The sequence below is a fragment of the Jaculus jaculus genome, chromosome 3, assembly GCF_020740685.1.
Source record: "Jaculus jaculus isolate mJacJac1 chromosome 3, mJacJac1.mat.Y.cur, whole genome shotgun sequence".
Classification (NCBI taxonomy): domain Eukaryota; kingdom Metazoa; phylum Chordata; class Mammalia; order Rodentia; family Dipodidae; genus Jaculus; species Jaculus jaculus.
This window is the reverse complement of record NC_059104.1, coordinates 34,926,508-34,942,343: the sequence shown is the minus strand read 5'-3', so window position 1 is coordinate 34,942,343 and position 15,836 is coordinate 34,926,508. Positions and strand designations below refer to the sequence as shown.

Below are 15,836 nucleotides of genomic sequence, written 5' to 3'. Positions count from 1 at the left end.
TCTAGAGTTATAAATGTTGCAAGCCAACTCATGATTTATTCCTAAAGACACTAAATAAAGGATAAGACTGGGCTGGAGAGATAGCTTAATGGTTAAAGATACTTGCTTGCAAAGCCTAACAGCCCAGGTTCTATTCCCCAGTACCCACTTAAAGCCAGATGCAAAAAGTGCCACATGTGTCTGGAGTTTGTTTGCAATGGCAGGAAGCCCTGGCATGCCCATGCTTGCTTTCTTTCTCCCTCTCTCTCTCTTTCTCTCTCTCTCTCTCTCTCTCTCTCTCTCTCTCTCTCTCTCTGTGTGTGTGTGTGTGTGTGTGTGTGTATGTGTGTGTCTGTCTGTCTGTCAAATAAATAAGCTAAATATTTTTTAAAAAGATAAGGCCAACCTAACACAAAGGCTGTAAATGTGGCTCAGTGGTAGAATATTTGCCCAGCATGCTCAAGATCTTGGGTTCAAACTCCACTGCTGTAAGAAAGCCAACCTAACAAATCACACAGACTTTTTAAATTCCCATTAACAGAAAAGTACAGCAAGGCCCAGAAGCATTTGTCTATAATACTAGCTACTGGGCAGGCTGAGGCAGTAGTATAATCTGACCCCAGGCGTTCAAGAGCAGTACAGGCATCAGAGCAAGATGCTGTCCCTTTTTTTTTTTATCTTTTCACAATTTTTATTAATGTTTTCCATGATTATAAAAAATATCCCATGGTAATACCCTCCCTCCCACACATCCCCCTTTGAAATTCCATTCTCCACCATATTACCTCCCCATCTCAATCATTCTACTTACATATATACAACACCAACCTATTAAGTACCCTCCTCCCTTCCTTTCTCTTCCCTTTATGTCTCCTTTTTAACTTACTGGCCTCTGCTACTAAGTATTTTCATTCTCACGCAGAAGCCCAGTCATCTGTAGCTAGGATCCACATATGAGAGAGAACATGTGGTGCTTGGCTTTCTGGGCCTGGGTTACCTCACTTAGTATAATACTTTCCAGGTCCACCCATTTTTCTGCAAATTTCATAACTTCATTTTTCTTTACCACTGAATAGAACTCCATTGTATAAATGTGCCACATCTTCATTATCCACTCATCAGTTGAGGGACATCTAGGCTGGTTCCATTTCCCAGCTATTATAAATTGAGCAGCAATAAACATGGTTGAGCACGTACTTCTAAGGAAATGAGATGAGTCCTTAGGATATATGCCTAGGAGTGCTATAGCTGGGTCATATGGTAGATCAATCTTTAGCTGTTTTAGGAACCTCCACACTGATTTCCACAATGGCTGGACCAGATTGCATTCCCACCAGCAGTGTAGAAGGGTTTCTCTTTTTCCACATCCCCGCCAACATTTATGATCATTTGTTTTCATGATGGTAGCCAATCTGACAGGAGTGAGATGGAATCTCAATGTAGTTTTAATCTGCATTTCTGTGATGACTAGTGTCGTAGAAAATTTTTTTAGATGCTTATATGCCATTCATATTTCTTCCTTTGAGAACTCTCTATTTAGCTCCATAGCCCATTTTTTGATTGGCTTGTTTGATTCCTTATTATTTAACTTTTTGAGTTCTTTGTATATCCTGGATATTAATCCTCTATCAGATGTATAGCTGGCAAAGATTTTTTCCCCATTCTGTATGTTGCCACTTTGCTTTATTCACTGTGTCCTTTGCAGTGCAAAATCTTTGTAATTTCATGAGGTCCCAGTGATTAATCTGTGGTTTTATTGCCTGAGAAATTAGTGTTGTATTCAGAAAGTCTTTGCCAAGACCAATATGTTGAAGAGTTTCCCCTACTTTTTCCTCTAGCAATTTCATAGTTTCAGGTCTGATGTTAAGGTCTTTAATCCATTTGGATTAAAATCACACAGACTTTTTAATTCCCATTAACAGAAAAGTACAGCAAGGCACAGAAGCATTTGTCTATAATACTAGCTACTGGGCAGGCTGAGGCAGTAGGATCATCTGACCCCAGGCGTTCAAGAGCAGTACAAGCATCAGAGCAAGATGCTGTCTCTTTAAAAAAAAAAAAAAAAAAATTTAAGGCTGGAGAGATGGCTTAGTGGTTAAGGCACTTGCCTGCAAAGTCTAACCATGTTTGGCCTCCAGATCCCACATTAGCCAGATGCAGAAAGGTGAGGCGGGTGCAAGGTCGTACATGCCCACTAGGTGGCGCAAGCGTCTGGAGTGCCATTGCAGTGGCTGAGGCCCTGGGCCAATTCTCTATCTCTCCTCCTTCTCTGTCTCTTTCACCCTCTAAATAAAATAAAATTAAATTTAAATTTAAAAATAACATACTTGAGGGTATTACCATGGGATATTTTTTATAATCATGGAAAATGTTAATAAAAATTGTGAAAAGAAAATTAAAAAAAATAACATACTAGCAAAACTATATCTAGTTGCACATTCAGCACTAATTTTCAACTGCATTCCCCCATGACAAGTGAAAGAACAGCTTCAGAATATTCCTGCAGGGAAGCTTTCTTACCATTCTAGGTCATGTGACCTTCGGAAAACAACTACCTTTTTTAAAATTGCTTTTGTTTATTTTTATTTATTTATTTGAAAGAGACAGATAGGGAGAGAAAGAGGCTGATAGAGAGAGAAAGAGAAAGAGAGGGAGAGAATGGGCACTCCAGGACCTCCAGCCACTGCAAACGAACTCCAGATGTGTGCGCCACCTTGTGCATCTGGCTTACACAGGTCCTGGGGAATGGAGCCTCGAACCGGGGTCCTTAGGCTTCACAGGCAAGCGTTTAACCGCTAAGCCATCTCTCCAGCCTTTCTCTACCTCAGTTTTCTCATCTGTAGAAGTAGTACTGTTACACACTTTACAAAGTTACTTTGATGCTAAAATGCAGTAAGAAAATCAGTGAGAGCCCAATAATCATTCGTGTTTAAAGAACTGAATTAAAGACCTATTCAGACAAGCAAATGCACCACAGCCATGCCCCATTCAAACACTGACGTCCCAAGCCAGTGATATTCTTACTTGACATATCTCATGAGCTACTAAAGTTGTATTAATATTTTTGATTTCAGTTATTTGTTTGCAAGCAGAGAAAGAGAACGGGTTGCCAGGGCCTTAGGCACTGCAAACGAACTCCAGATGCATGTGCCACTTAGTGCATCTGGCTTTATGTGAGTATTGGGGAGTCAAACCTGGGTCCTTAGGCTTTGCAGGCAAGTGCTTTAACTGAAAAGCCATCTCTCCTGCCCTGTATTAATTATTTTTAATTTTTTTAATTTTTATTTATTTATTTGAGAGCAACAGACAGAGAGAGAAAGAGGCAAAGAGAGAGAGAGAATGAGTGTCCCAGGGCCTCCAGCCACTGCAAATGAACTCCAGATGCATGCAACCCCTTGTGCATCTGGCTTATGTGGGTCTTGGAGAATAGAGCCTCGAACTGGGGTCCTTAGGCTTCACAGGCAAGCGCTTAACTGCTAAGCCATCTCTCCAGCACCCTGCATGAACATGTTATATAGAGCATATGGCAAGCAAAATCTTCTCTGACCAAGTAATTCTGAATGGAATGTTAAATTAACTCATCCTTGATGTGTCCCTCATTTTCTAACAGAGTGCATGGGGCCCTAAGGAAATAAGATTTTAAAGCCACAATCCAAACTGTGTGTGTGTGTGTGTCACATATGCCAAGATGCATGTTTGGGGATCAGAGGTCAGGGGACAAATTCAGGGTGTCAAACTCTCCTCCATTTTTTTTTTGAGACAGGGTCTCTCTTGTGCCAGTAAATACGCCCATCTCACTGGCCTGAGAGCTCCCAGATCCTTGTGGCTCTGGCTCCTTATTGCCATAGTCATATTGAGATCAAAGACACCTGAGCCACTTTGTAGCCAGCTTTCTGTGGGTGCTGAGACATCAAAAGTGGGAGGCAAGCCAAGCGCTGAGCCATCACCTTTAACCACTGAGGCATCCTTCTCCAGCCCACAACCCAGATTTTTTTTAAGATTTATTTTTATTTACTTATTTATTAGAGAAAGAGAGAGGTGTGGTAGGGAGAGAGAGAGAGACAATAGGTGTGCCAGGGCCTCTAGCCACTGCAAACAAACTCCAAATTCAAGCGCCACCTTGTGCATCCGGCTTACGTGAGACCTGGAGAATTGAACCTGGGTCCTTAAGGCTTTGCAGGCAAGCACCTTAACCACTAAGCCATCTCTCCAGCCTGGCCAAACCCAGATTTTTTTTTTAATTTTTAATTTCTTTATTTGAGAGCGACAGACACAGAGAGAAAGACAGATAGAGAGAGAGAGAGAAAGAATGGGCGCGCCAGGGCTTCCAGCCTCTGCAAATGAACTCCAGACGCGTGTGCCCCCTTGTGCATCTGGCTAATGTGGGACCTGGGGAACCGAGCCTCAAACCGGGGTCCTTAGGCTTCACAGGCAAGCGCTTAACCGCTAAGCCATCTCTCCAGCCCCAAACCCAGATTTTAAAACAAAACAAATGTCTTGGAAGAGGGAAAGAAAAGGAAGAAGAGACTGAAAAAAAGGTATAAACAGAATTGTTCAGATTGACCATCATCTTACCATAGTGCCCCACCTCTAATTCTTCTTGCCTGATTTCTTTATAGCCAGTATATCAAGCATGCTGCATTTGTTTTCTACTTGTATCTGTTGTTTATGACACATATAATATAACAGACAACCTAGAAAATTCACTAAAACCTTCAGTTTCCTCACAAAGTAACTGATTCACTCATTCCACAATGAGAATGTGTTAGTAAGTACTATTAATTTTCAGGATACAAATAAACAAAACTTTAATTTTTGTTTTAAAAAAGCATAATTTGACATTAAAATATACTCCCCCAAAAAATGAACAGTTTGTTCCATCTGCAAAACATAAAACTTTTGGCTGGCAGGCAACTTTTCCACTCAACATATGCATGATCTCATAATGCCTGGCACAACAGTATCCAGCTAGGGAAGGATCCACGAAGCTAGAGGATTAGGAGTTTCTGGGCTGGGGAGATGGCTCAGCCATTAAAGGCACTTGCTTGCAAAGCCTGCTGACCTGAGTTTGATTCCTCAGCACCCATGTAAAGCCAGATGCACAAAGTAACACATGGTCTGGAGTTAATTTGCAGTGGTGAGAGGTCCTGGTGTGGCCATTCTCTCTTTCTCTCTCTCTATCTCTCCCTTCCTCCCTCCCTCTTTTTCTTTCCCTGTCTCTCAAAAGAATAAATAAAGTATCTTTCTTAGAAAAGAGTTTCTTGCCCAGAGTTGTGGCACATGCCTTTAATCCCAGCACTTGGGAGGCAGAGGTAGGAGGATCACTGTGAGTTTGAGGCCAGCCTGGGACTATAGAATGAGTGCCAGGTCAGCCTGGGCAAGAATGAGACCCTACCTCAAAAAAAAAAAAAAAAAGTTTCTTTTAAATCATCTGTAACCAGATATTCTTCCTTCTCTCACTCTCCTTAAATTTTTAAGCATTAGACTGACTGCAAAAGAACAGTAAGGGTCATACCACCAACCAAATGAACACAATTGTTCAGGGTAGTGATTTTGAATCAATGGTCCCTAACTGGGAAGTTTGAGCATCACCAGGAACAGCATGAGACGGGCATGAGAAGGGCAGCCTCTGATTCAGCGACCACTTGAGGTAGTCGGGACACACGCTCCAGCTTTGAGGGCCTTTGGTTTCTGACCATCAGGCTAATGCTGAAGAGCCTCAGTGCTCAGCAGAGATTCCCATCGGAGCTGCTCCCCAGAGGCCGGGGTGCTCTGGGCACGGGTGTTTACCTTCCTGCCACATATTGCAATCAAATCAAACCAGATTAACCTCCAACTCAGACCAGGGGGAGGAAGAAAAACAAGGAGTCAGAGCAAATGAGAGAAGAGATCGATCTACCAGTGAGAGGGAGGGAGAGAGGTGAACACTTGTTCTCTAACTGGCATACTCTCAAAGCCATGGACTAACAACTATGCAAAACTAAAGAGATGACCTTGATGAAATGTACTTGCGATCTGGATGTTTTGAGTAAATTCTGGACAAGAACAAAGATTTATGGAGGAACAATAAAGCGATAGAATCAGAGAACAAAGAACTGGGAAGAACTGACATTGAATTCATTTCGTTTTTTAATTCTAAGGGCAATTTGCAAAATCTCTTTAAAGCCATGCTTGCAAGTTTCAACAGCTCTATGCGTAACTACCATGTTACTGTCTTTTATGTGATCATTCTGTAATTATGGAATATAAGCATGCTGAGTCTCTTAATTCCTACAAACATTATTAAAATATACTTAACACAAATACTCCTTTTCTCTTCCTCTTTTTTGAAGCAGGGTGGGTGGATGACCTCAAACTTCTCATGTAGCCAAAGATGACTTTAAACTTCGGTTCCTTCACCTCCATTTCCCAAGCACTGGACTTATAGGCAGCAGTATATGCCAACACACACAGAGCTCACACAATGCTAGAAATCAAGCCTTGAGCTTCCTACGTGCCAGCCAGGCACTCTACTAACTGAGCTACATCCCTAACCTTTTAAATAGAAAATGTAGAGTGAAGCACTCTCTTTCTGAAAGATAAGCAGTCCCAGAATATTAGCGACCTTCCTGCAATCTTAAAGAAAGAACCAGGTATTCTTGGCTCCTCAAACAGTTGGTTTTTTTTTTTTTGTTTGTTTGTTTTTTTTTTTTTTTTGAGACAAGCCCAATAGACTGGCCTTTTTTATAAGAGAGAGAGAGAGAAAGAATTGGTGCACCAGGACCTCCAGCCACTGCAATCAAACTCCAGACCGGGGTGCCACCTTAGGAGCATGTGCCACTTTGAGCATGCATCACCTTGTGCATCTGGCTTACATGAGACCTGGAGAGTTGAATATGGGTCCTTAGGCTTCGCAGGTAAGTGCCTTAACTGCTAAGCCATCTCTCCAGGTCTCCTCAAACAGTTTTAAGTCTACAAACCAATCTATGCCAGTGGAACTTTTAAAAGAGCTTGCACAGTTAGGTCCTTTTGTAGTTCAAGTACTCCAGTTAGGCTGAAATGTGCTAAACCTGGCATGCCTTCCACATCAGACCATGCTGGTCTGAATAAATAGGGAACTGTGGGCATCTACTTTGTAAACTCTTGATACTCACATTTACCTCTCTGCACCTGAAAGAAAAGGCTGTATATTTTAAGCCTTTCTGGCCAAGTTCTTCTGCATAGACACATCCTTGACTCTAACCAAGGAAGAGGTGTGGAGCCAGAGGGCACATCGCCATGGCAACTTCCCACAACAGACCCAAGCCTTCAGCACAACACTTCCAGTTCTGTGATCACATGATCACATGCAGATCCACCCTCAGAAGAGACATGTGAGCAGATATTCTGCAGTTTCCATCAGAAACCACAATCCTCCTACTCAGTGGCCCAGCATGAATACAAACTCTGCCGCTTAGTCAAGGTGAACATCGGTCCCAGTTTGCCCTGAATGATCCAAGTGTATAACTTGTTATGTTTGGCTAATTGTTACATGAAAGGTGCCCCATTCTGGGGCTGGGGAGATGGCTTGGCAGTTCAAGGAGCTTGCTTACAAAGCCTGCTGCCCAGATATAATTTTCCAGTACCCAGGTAAAGTCAGATGCACAAAGTGGCACATGCATCTGGAGCTCATTTGCAGCAGCTAGAGACCCAGACCTACCCATTTTCTCTTTCTCTTTCTTTATCTCTCTTTCTCCTTGCAAACAAATAAATTAAAATATTTAAAATAGGGCTGGAGAGATGGCTTAGCGGTTAAACGCTTGCCTGTGAAGGCTAAGGACTCTGGTTCCAGGCTTGATTCCCCAGGACCCACGTTAGCCAGATGCACAAGGGGGCACACGCATCTGGAGTTCGTTTGCAGTGGCTAGAAGCCCTGGCACACCCATTCTCTCTCTATCTATCTGTCTCTCTCTCTCTCTCTCTCTGTCTGTCTCAAATAAATAAAAATGAACCAAAAATATTTTTTAAAGAATATATTTAAAATAAAAAGGTGCCCCTTTCTTAATTAAAAACTGCTCCAGATCAGTCATCCTACAAACAGGCCCATGGCAGAAAAGAAACAGGCATGAAAGGCAAACTTACTGGGGATGTTGTTATGTTCCCCAGGATATTTGCTGTACTTTGCTCAGTGAATGCAGAAAACAGCAAACTCTTAGCAAAGATCTTAAGTCCCATCAAGTAAGTTTCTACTTCAAACGGAGAGCTTAGAACACAGTGAGCCCCAGACCATCTGCCTTCTGATTTCAAAGGTGTCCAGAACTGTCCAGAGCCCACTGAGTATGAAGCATATGCCAGGGGGATACAACTGTAGAATTCAGCATCCCTTTGGCAGAATGATCACCTTGAGGAATATTCATTGCAAATTCTTCTTAGACAACGACCCCAACTCTACCTCTTAGAAGAAAGCATGGACTGAACTTGGACACTCAAATGGAAATGTGGCAAATTGTGTCACTGGTTGAACGCAGCCATTCAACAAGTATTTACAGTTGGGCAAAAGTCATAGATCTTTTAGGACTGGAGAGCTGGTTAAGGCATTTGCCTACAAAGCCTAAAGACCCAGGTTCAATTCCTCAGTACGCATGTGACCCAGATGCACAAAGTGGCGCATGTGTCTGGAGTTGGTTTGCAATGGCTAGAGGCCCTGGCACACCCATCCTCTCTATCTATCTGCCTCTCTGTCTCTCTCTAATAAATAAATAAAATAAAAAATAAAAATAAGTGGCAGGTCTCTGAAGCCAAGCCTCATATGTGTATTGCTTGGCCCAAAGAAGATTCTTTAATGTTTAAATTATTTGCCAATATGTTAAAATATGCAGTTACACGTTTAAAAAATCAGATTTCGGGCTGGGAGATGGCCCAGTGGTTAAAAGCATTTGCTTTGGGCTGGAGAGATGGCTTAGCAGTTAAGGTGTTTGCCTACAAAGCCAAAGGACTCACGTTTAATTCCCCAGGACCCACATTAGCCAGATGCACAAGGGGATGCATGCATCTGGAGGCCTTGGTATACCCGTTTCTCTCACTCTCTCTGTCAAATAAATAAATAAAAACAAAAAAAAAATTTTTTAAGCCAGGTGTGGTAGCACACGCCTTTAATCGGGAGGCAGAGGTAGGAGGATCGCCATGAGTTCGAGGCCACCCTGAGACTCCATAGTGAATTCCAAGTCAGCCTGAGCTAGAGTGAAACCCTACCTCAAAAAACCAAAAAAAAAAAAAAAAAAAAAAAAAAAGACTTGCTTTTCAAAGTCGGCTGACACAAAGCCAGACACAAAAAGTGATGCATACATCTAGAGTTTGTTTGCAGTGGCAAGAGACCCTGGCATATCTCCCCACCCCACACATACATGCAAATTCATAAATAAATTTTGGAGATTTTATTTATGTATTTATTTAGGAGAGAGAGGGAGAGATAGAAAGAGAAAGGAAGAGGCTGAGAGAGAGAGAGAGAGAATGGGCCTGCAATGGCCTATAGCCACTGCAAATGTACTTGAGACACAGGTGCCACTTTATGCACCTGGGCTACGTAAGTACTGGGGACTCAAACCTGGGTCCTCAGGCTTCGCAGGCAGGTGTCTTAACCAATAAGCCATCTTCCAGCCCTAAATAAGTTTGTTTTTTTTTTTAAGTCAGATTTCACCTTTCTCTTAGGAAATGAGAAGTTTGACAATGAACAATCTTGCATTCATTCTTGTCATGTAACTGCTGCAGCTGAGAAAGGACATGCCCCTGCCCGGTTCGCCATGGTCTTCGTGGTCTTCTCTCAGCCCTCTTTGTCTGGGTTACTGGAGTTTGGAACTGATGGCTGTGGAGACCACATCTGGCCCTTCAAATAAATCAAGAATCCATTCTGGGACTGGAGGGATGGCTTAGCAGTTAAGGTGTTTGCCTGCAAAGCCAAGGGACCCAGGCTCGATTCCCCAGGACCCACATTAGCCAGATGCACAAGGGGGCGCACGTGTCTGGAGTTTGTTTGCAGTGACTGAAGGCCCTGGCATGTCCATTCTCTTTCTCTCTCTCTCTCCCTCTTTCTCTCTCTCACCCTCTTTCTCTGTCAAATAAATAAACAAATAATTTTTAATATTTTTAAAAAAAGAATCCATTCTACTTAAAACAAACAGGAACCCGTGTCTTTAGGTCAAGAACTCGTGGGGGAATGACAATAAACAGAAAAATTGTATCTTTTATCAGAAAACCAAACAGTTTCTACTCTTCCTGCAGACTAAAAGTTTACATGTCATTTGTAAACTGACAGAACATTCAGCTGCTACCTCTTGAATGTATAATGCAAGTAAATACAAGAATTTTTTTAAGTTTATTTATGTATTTATGAGAGGGAAAGAGAGAATGGGTGCACCAGGCCCTCTAGCCACTGCAAAGGAACTCCAGATGCATGCACCACCTTGTGCATCTGGCATAAATGGTTGCTGAGAAATCGAATCTGGATCCTCACAATTCCCAGGCAAGTGCCTTAACAACCAAGCCATCTCTCCAGCCCACAAGGATGCTTTTAACTGGCCAGAAGGGACTCAATAGCTACTACAGAGACTTCAGGATGCCACCTCCTGCAATGAAACTAGCATACTGTGTCAATGTAGAAGATCTAAAGAAAAAACGCCACCAAGAGACCTGAAATATGGTTTGCATGTATCTACCTCTCTTTCTTTCCCTTCCTTCCTTCCTTCCTTCCTTCCTTTCTTTCTGAGACAGGGTAGGATTTCTAACCTAGGCTGGCACCAAATTCAAACTCCCTATGTAGCTGAGGATGACCAAAACTTCTGATCCTCCTGCCTCCATTTTCCAGTTGGGATTACAGGTTTGGGCCTAGTTTCTGTGGTGCTGGGGGTAAAGCCAGGGTTTCATGCACGCTAGGCAAGCACTCTGCCCACTGACCTATATGCCCAGCCCAGTGAAATGTTTCTTAAAAGACTAAAGAATGCAATTTATTCTTCCTTACTGCCAGAGCCTGAACATTGGACTACAGTAAAGGTGGTGCTAACTTTCAGGAACCTCCCAGTTTCACCTGTGAAGGCTAAAAAATGAGTTTTGAGCAAATGAGCATGGGATGAACCGCTGTAGGAGTTTTTTGTAGATCATTTGCAATAAGGGACTCTGCCACAGACGTAACAGTAATCACAGATTAACATGGGGTCTTCTCACACTGGGACTTCTGTCATTAGGACATGCGTATCTTTAACAAAGTAACTGAGGAAAGACAATGAACTTCTCTCTTCTTCAGTTCTGCCTTTTGTGGGAGACTATAAACAAATAGCATCTTCCAATTACCGACCTTACAATGACGAAATAAGAAAAGTAATAACAATAAAGGCCGGGTATGGTGGCGCGCGCCTTTAATCCAAGCACTCTAGAGGCAGAGGCAGGAGAATCACTGAGTTCAAGGGCAGCCTGAGAATGCATAGTGAACTCCAGGTCAGCTTGGGCTAGAGTGAGACCCTACCTCGGAAAACCAAAATAAATTAATTAATTAATAAAGCTTTATTTATAGGATGTTTTCTCATCTATTATTAATCTCCCAACTACCAAAAGAATGCCACGTGATATAACCTGAGACTCTGTTTATATTTAGACACCACTATTTTCCCAAAGCACCAAAAGTACTTTGAAAGCATCAGTCATACTTTTTTTTAAAAAAGCAGCACTTTCAGGCTTTTGATATTATAAAACAAACAAACACACACACACACAAAAACATCTCTGCATACATTGTTAAGCCTGCTTTCAAAGGCACAATCACGGTGGTAGTTTTCCTCTGTTAGATAAGAGCTGTAACTGTTTTTAAGGAAGTGAAAGTTCGGTTCAGTAGAAGAACACTTCGACTTGATAAACTGCACAGAAATATCGGACAAAACGAGAAAAGTAAAACACGCTTCCTTAAATGTCATTTGAAACCTATTCCACCACACAGAAGTCTTTGTCGCCTAAGCATATACTGATCGATCGTCGATCGTCTCCAATGCATGTGTAAACAATAGTAAGGAAGGCCTTCTTCCACACTCAAAAACCCGAAGTAGAATCGTGCTTTGTTGACAATCTGACATTTCTACTAACTCTTTCCTAAGGCCCGCCCCCAAATCGCCCCCTGGGAGCCGGGAGCCTGGAACCAGCAGGTGCAATGATATCGGTGACGGGTGCAACCAAACTATTAGGGTGCAAGATTCTAGGGGGACAGGGAACCGGTGAGTGACCTCTAGGAACCCCATCCTCTGCCGTGCTGCCAATTTTACAAACACACACACACACACACGTGTGCCAAGCAAGCCACGGTCCAGTGCCCGGGTCGCGCGCTGCTGCTCCCTGCGTCCACCATGGACGCGCCAACTTCTCCATGGTCCCGGGACCTCTTTCCACGTCCCCGTGCTTCGGGAAGAGGTCACCGGCGTCCCGGGTGCTCTCGGCCACAGACCGCCCTCTCTCCGGTTCTCACGTCCCGGGAGAGGGTGCCAGCCAGGGCGCTGGAGCGCGCCACGTGGACCGCGCGCTCGCCTGCATTCCAAGTCACTTCTTAAAAGTGAGGTCCCTGTCCCTGCGGCCTCTCCCCGCGTCCCCATCCCGCCCTGGACGCCCCGGGTGAGCTGAGGTTTGGAGGGGAGGAGGGTGTTGGAAAGGGAAAGAAGGAAAGGACTTGCCTGGTTGGGGTCCGTGGCACGGAAAACGTGACAAGCCATCTGGGACTCGGGGTCATCGGGCTGCGCCTTGATCAGGTAGGCGAAGTAGGTGAGGTCGTGGCTGTTGTGGATGAAGCGCGAGATGTGCTGCGCCTTGTGCTCGAAGATGAACACGGCGGGGTTGGGCTGCGGGCTCCCGGGTCCAGCGCTCCCCGAGGCCCCGGCGCCCGGCGCGGGCACACAGCGCAGGAAGGGCGCGCTGAGTACCAGCAGCACCTCCCGGGCCGCGGGCGCCCCGCAGCCACCGGCCTCGGGCTTCAGGCTACGGCGACGGATCTCGGCCATGAGCCAGGGTAGCATGGGCAGCGTGGTCCTGCGGTCCAGGCACGACCCTCCCACGTACCACAGCCGGAATCGCTTGTCGCCGGCTTTCCCGACCCCGGGCGGCGTTGGGGCGCACGGCTCGGGTTCCAGAGGGTGCGGGAAGGGCTCGTCTTGAATGCAGCTGGGCGGCTCCATAACTCACTCCCGAGCTGGGCACCGCACCCGGCTGGCCGAGGAACCCCTTCAACTCTCGCCGCGAAACTGTGTGTCAGTGGTCACACCGGGGAAGGTGCTGCAGGAGGGGCGGGGCGGGGGTCCCCAAGCTTCCAATCCCGGGCAACCAGTAGACCTTCCCCCCCCCACCCACACACACACACACACGAAGTCTGTGCTTCAGCGGCCCTGCCCCTTGCGGCTCACTTGCCCGGGCACGGCTCGCTGGCTTGCACGCGCAGGGACAGCGTGGCTCAAGCGGACATCCTCCTAAATAACCCGGAGATGGCGCCTCGGGGCCCGGCCTGCGCTGGTGCACCGCCGACGACCGCCAGCCGCCCGTCCGTCCGTCCCGTCCGTCCGTCCGTCTGTCCGTCCGCTCCCGCGCTGCAGCGGCTGTGCGAGGCTGGGCGGGGAGAGTGGAGCGGCGGCTGTGGGCGGGAACCTGGGGTGCACTCGGGGGGGCGGAGCTGACTCCTAAGCAGGGTGACCGGCTGTCACCTGGAAGGTCGGGGGCCGCCGGGCTGCGGCGCTCGTGGGTCCCCCACACCCCCTCCCACCCCGAGAACTCCTGCGATGGAAAATAACAAAAATAAAACCAAACGTGGCCTCGCGCGCGCGCGCGCGCGCCGGAGGAGGCTCGTCCCACCGCCGCCGCTGCAGCCCGGCTCTCCGCTCCTCCTCCCTCCCTCGCTCGCTCGCTCGCTCCTTCCTTCCTTCCTTCCTTCCTTCCTGGCAGGCCGCTTCTTGCAGCCGCTGCCACCCAGGCTCGGGTCGGGCGAGCAGAGAGTCGCTTGCTAGGCTTGGCTGAGAAGTCGCCTCTGGGTTGGTCCTCCGGGCCCACACCCTCAAGCCACAGCCCCCGGGACCAGGGAGAAGGGGAGGTCGGGGGACAGCAGTCTCCAGCCCCTCGTGGGCACTGCGCCCACCAGCTCGGCTTCTCTCTAGGTCGTCTCTGCTGCCCCCTGGAGAGAGACCACTCGCAATGGGGCGCTGGGATTTGGTTTTTTGTTTGTTTGTTTGTTTAATTGCTTGGTTTCAGTTTCTTCTAAGGCTCTCATATTGCTTTCTGGATCATCATGAAATCATAGTGATGTAATAAAAGAGCTTACCGTCAGTGTTTGCTCTATAAGTTCACACTGACTCACATGATTCTTCCTAGTTCTTCACACAGCTAACTTCTTACAATATGAAAAACAAAATTATACTTTATAATGTATCTCCACTTAAGAGCTGTTGCTCAGGCGCTCCCTTTATGTGCGGGAAAACTTATTTCAAATTCAGATAGATAGATAGATAGATAGATAGATAGATAGATAGATAGATAGATAGATAGATAGATAGCTGGAGAGAGATGGCTTAGCGGTTAAGGCCTGCAAAACCAAAGGACCATGGTTTGATTCCCAAGACCCAAATAAGCCACATGCATAAATAAGGTGGCACATACATCTGGAATTTGTTTGCAGCAGCTGGAGGCCCTGATGTGCCCATTCACACTCTCACTCCCTCTCTCTCTCTCTCTCTCTCTCTCTCTCTCTCTCTCTCTATATATATATATATATATATATATATATATATATATATAAAGTTTTTATTTATTTATTTGAGTGTGTGTGTGTGAGAGAGAGAGAGAGAGACAGATAAAGAAGATAAAGACTATATATATATATATATATATATATATATATATATATATATATATATACATATACATGAGCATTTCAGGGACAATCTGGTTCTGATTTTAAAACAGAGAGTGATATGATCCCTTTCCCCACTTTTGCTATGTAAAGTGGTTTTGTGGCTGTGGAAGTTGTTCCTCTATGTTTAAGTACATGTCTGCAAGTAGCCCAGACTGACCCCAGGTCTCCCTCCTCCTGCTGGCTTTCCAAGTGCTAAGATGACTGGTGTGCAGGACCACCATAGATGCTTATTCTCTCCCTTTGCTCTAAAGACTGGAAGACAAGAGGCAAAGAAAAAGTAGGTGGAGAAAGCATTGAGCTGCGTGACTTCCTCCCAAGTGCTTAGAGGAAAAGTGAAGATGCCATTTTCTCTTAGTTTTTCATTTAATGGTATTCTTCCATTCTGTAAAGCGCTGGGGTCATTTTTGCCTCCTCTTCAGCTAAGGTCACCCTGCTAGGCAGTCTCATATGAACAAGTGTCTTAAGCACCAAGGTGTGGTGGGAAGTTTTACTGATTGGTGTAAGACATTTGGCTTAACCACTCCATAAACTTTTGTGCAACATAAAACTCAAGACTTCCAAGAGCAGTAAGAAGTTCTGAGAACAAAAGCAGAGACCTCATAGGACCTTACCAGAAACTCTCCACCACCAATCTCATTTCCCTAGGCTGTGCATCCAAGGCTTCGGAAAGAGAGAAAAGAACAAAGATGCAGGAGGAGTACAGAAGTCTTGTGCATCCTGCCGGGTCCATCAGCCTGGGGGACAGGGTTGGATTTGGGCCCACAGCCAGAAGGTTCCTACAAGCATAATAAACTGAAGCAACAAAGAGTAAACTATCGGTGACTGCCAGGAAAACAAGAACTTGGGTTTATTTTGTCTTACTGTATGGTCGGCTAAGTAGGATTGCTTCCTGCTCTGGAAGCCTCGGCCCTTTCTTTGTCCTGTTTCTGTGAAGTCTATCTTACTATACGTTGGTGAGCATCCTTACTACCCCCTG

At 45.4% G+C, this 15,836-nt stretch overlaps 1 protein-coding gene across 4 annotated transcripts in view; it reads right to left on the bottom strand.

Moving 5' to 3' along the window:
• The window catches only part of Tbc1d4 (TBC1 domain family member 4), a 233,068-nt gene extending 219,616 nt beyond the window's left edge, over window positions 1-13,452 (bottom strand). For 2 of the 4 annotated variants that reach the window (XM_004651026.2, XM_004651024.2), the window contains exon 1: window positions 12,642-13,452. In XM_004651026.2, the coding sequence (XP_004651083.2) occupies window positions 12,642-13,139 (498 nt within the window). In that variant the 5' untranslated portion in view covers window positions 13,140-13,452. The remainder of the gene's footprint in view (window positions 1-12,641) is intronic. The other 2 variants (XM_045145431.1, XM_004651027.2) reach the window with 2 other exon arrangements.
• Window positions 13,453-15,836: the final 2,384 nt, after the last annotated feature.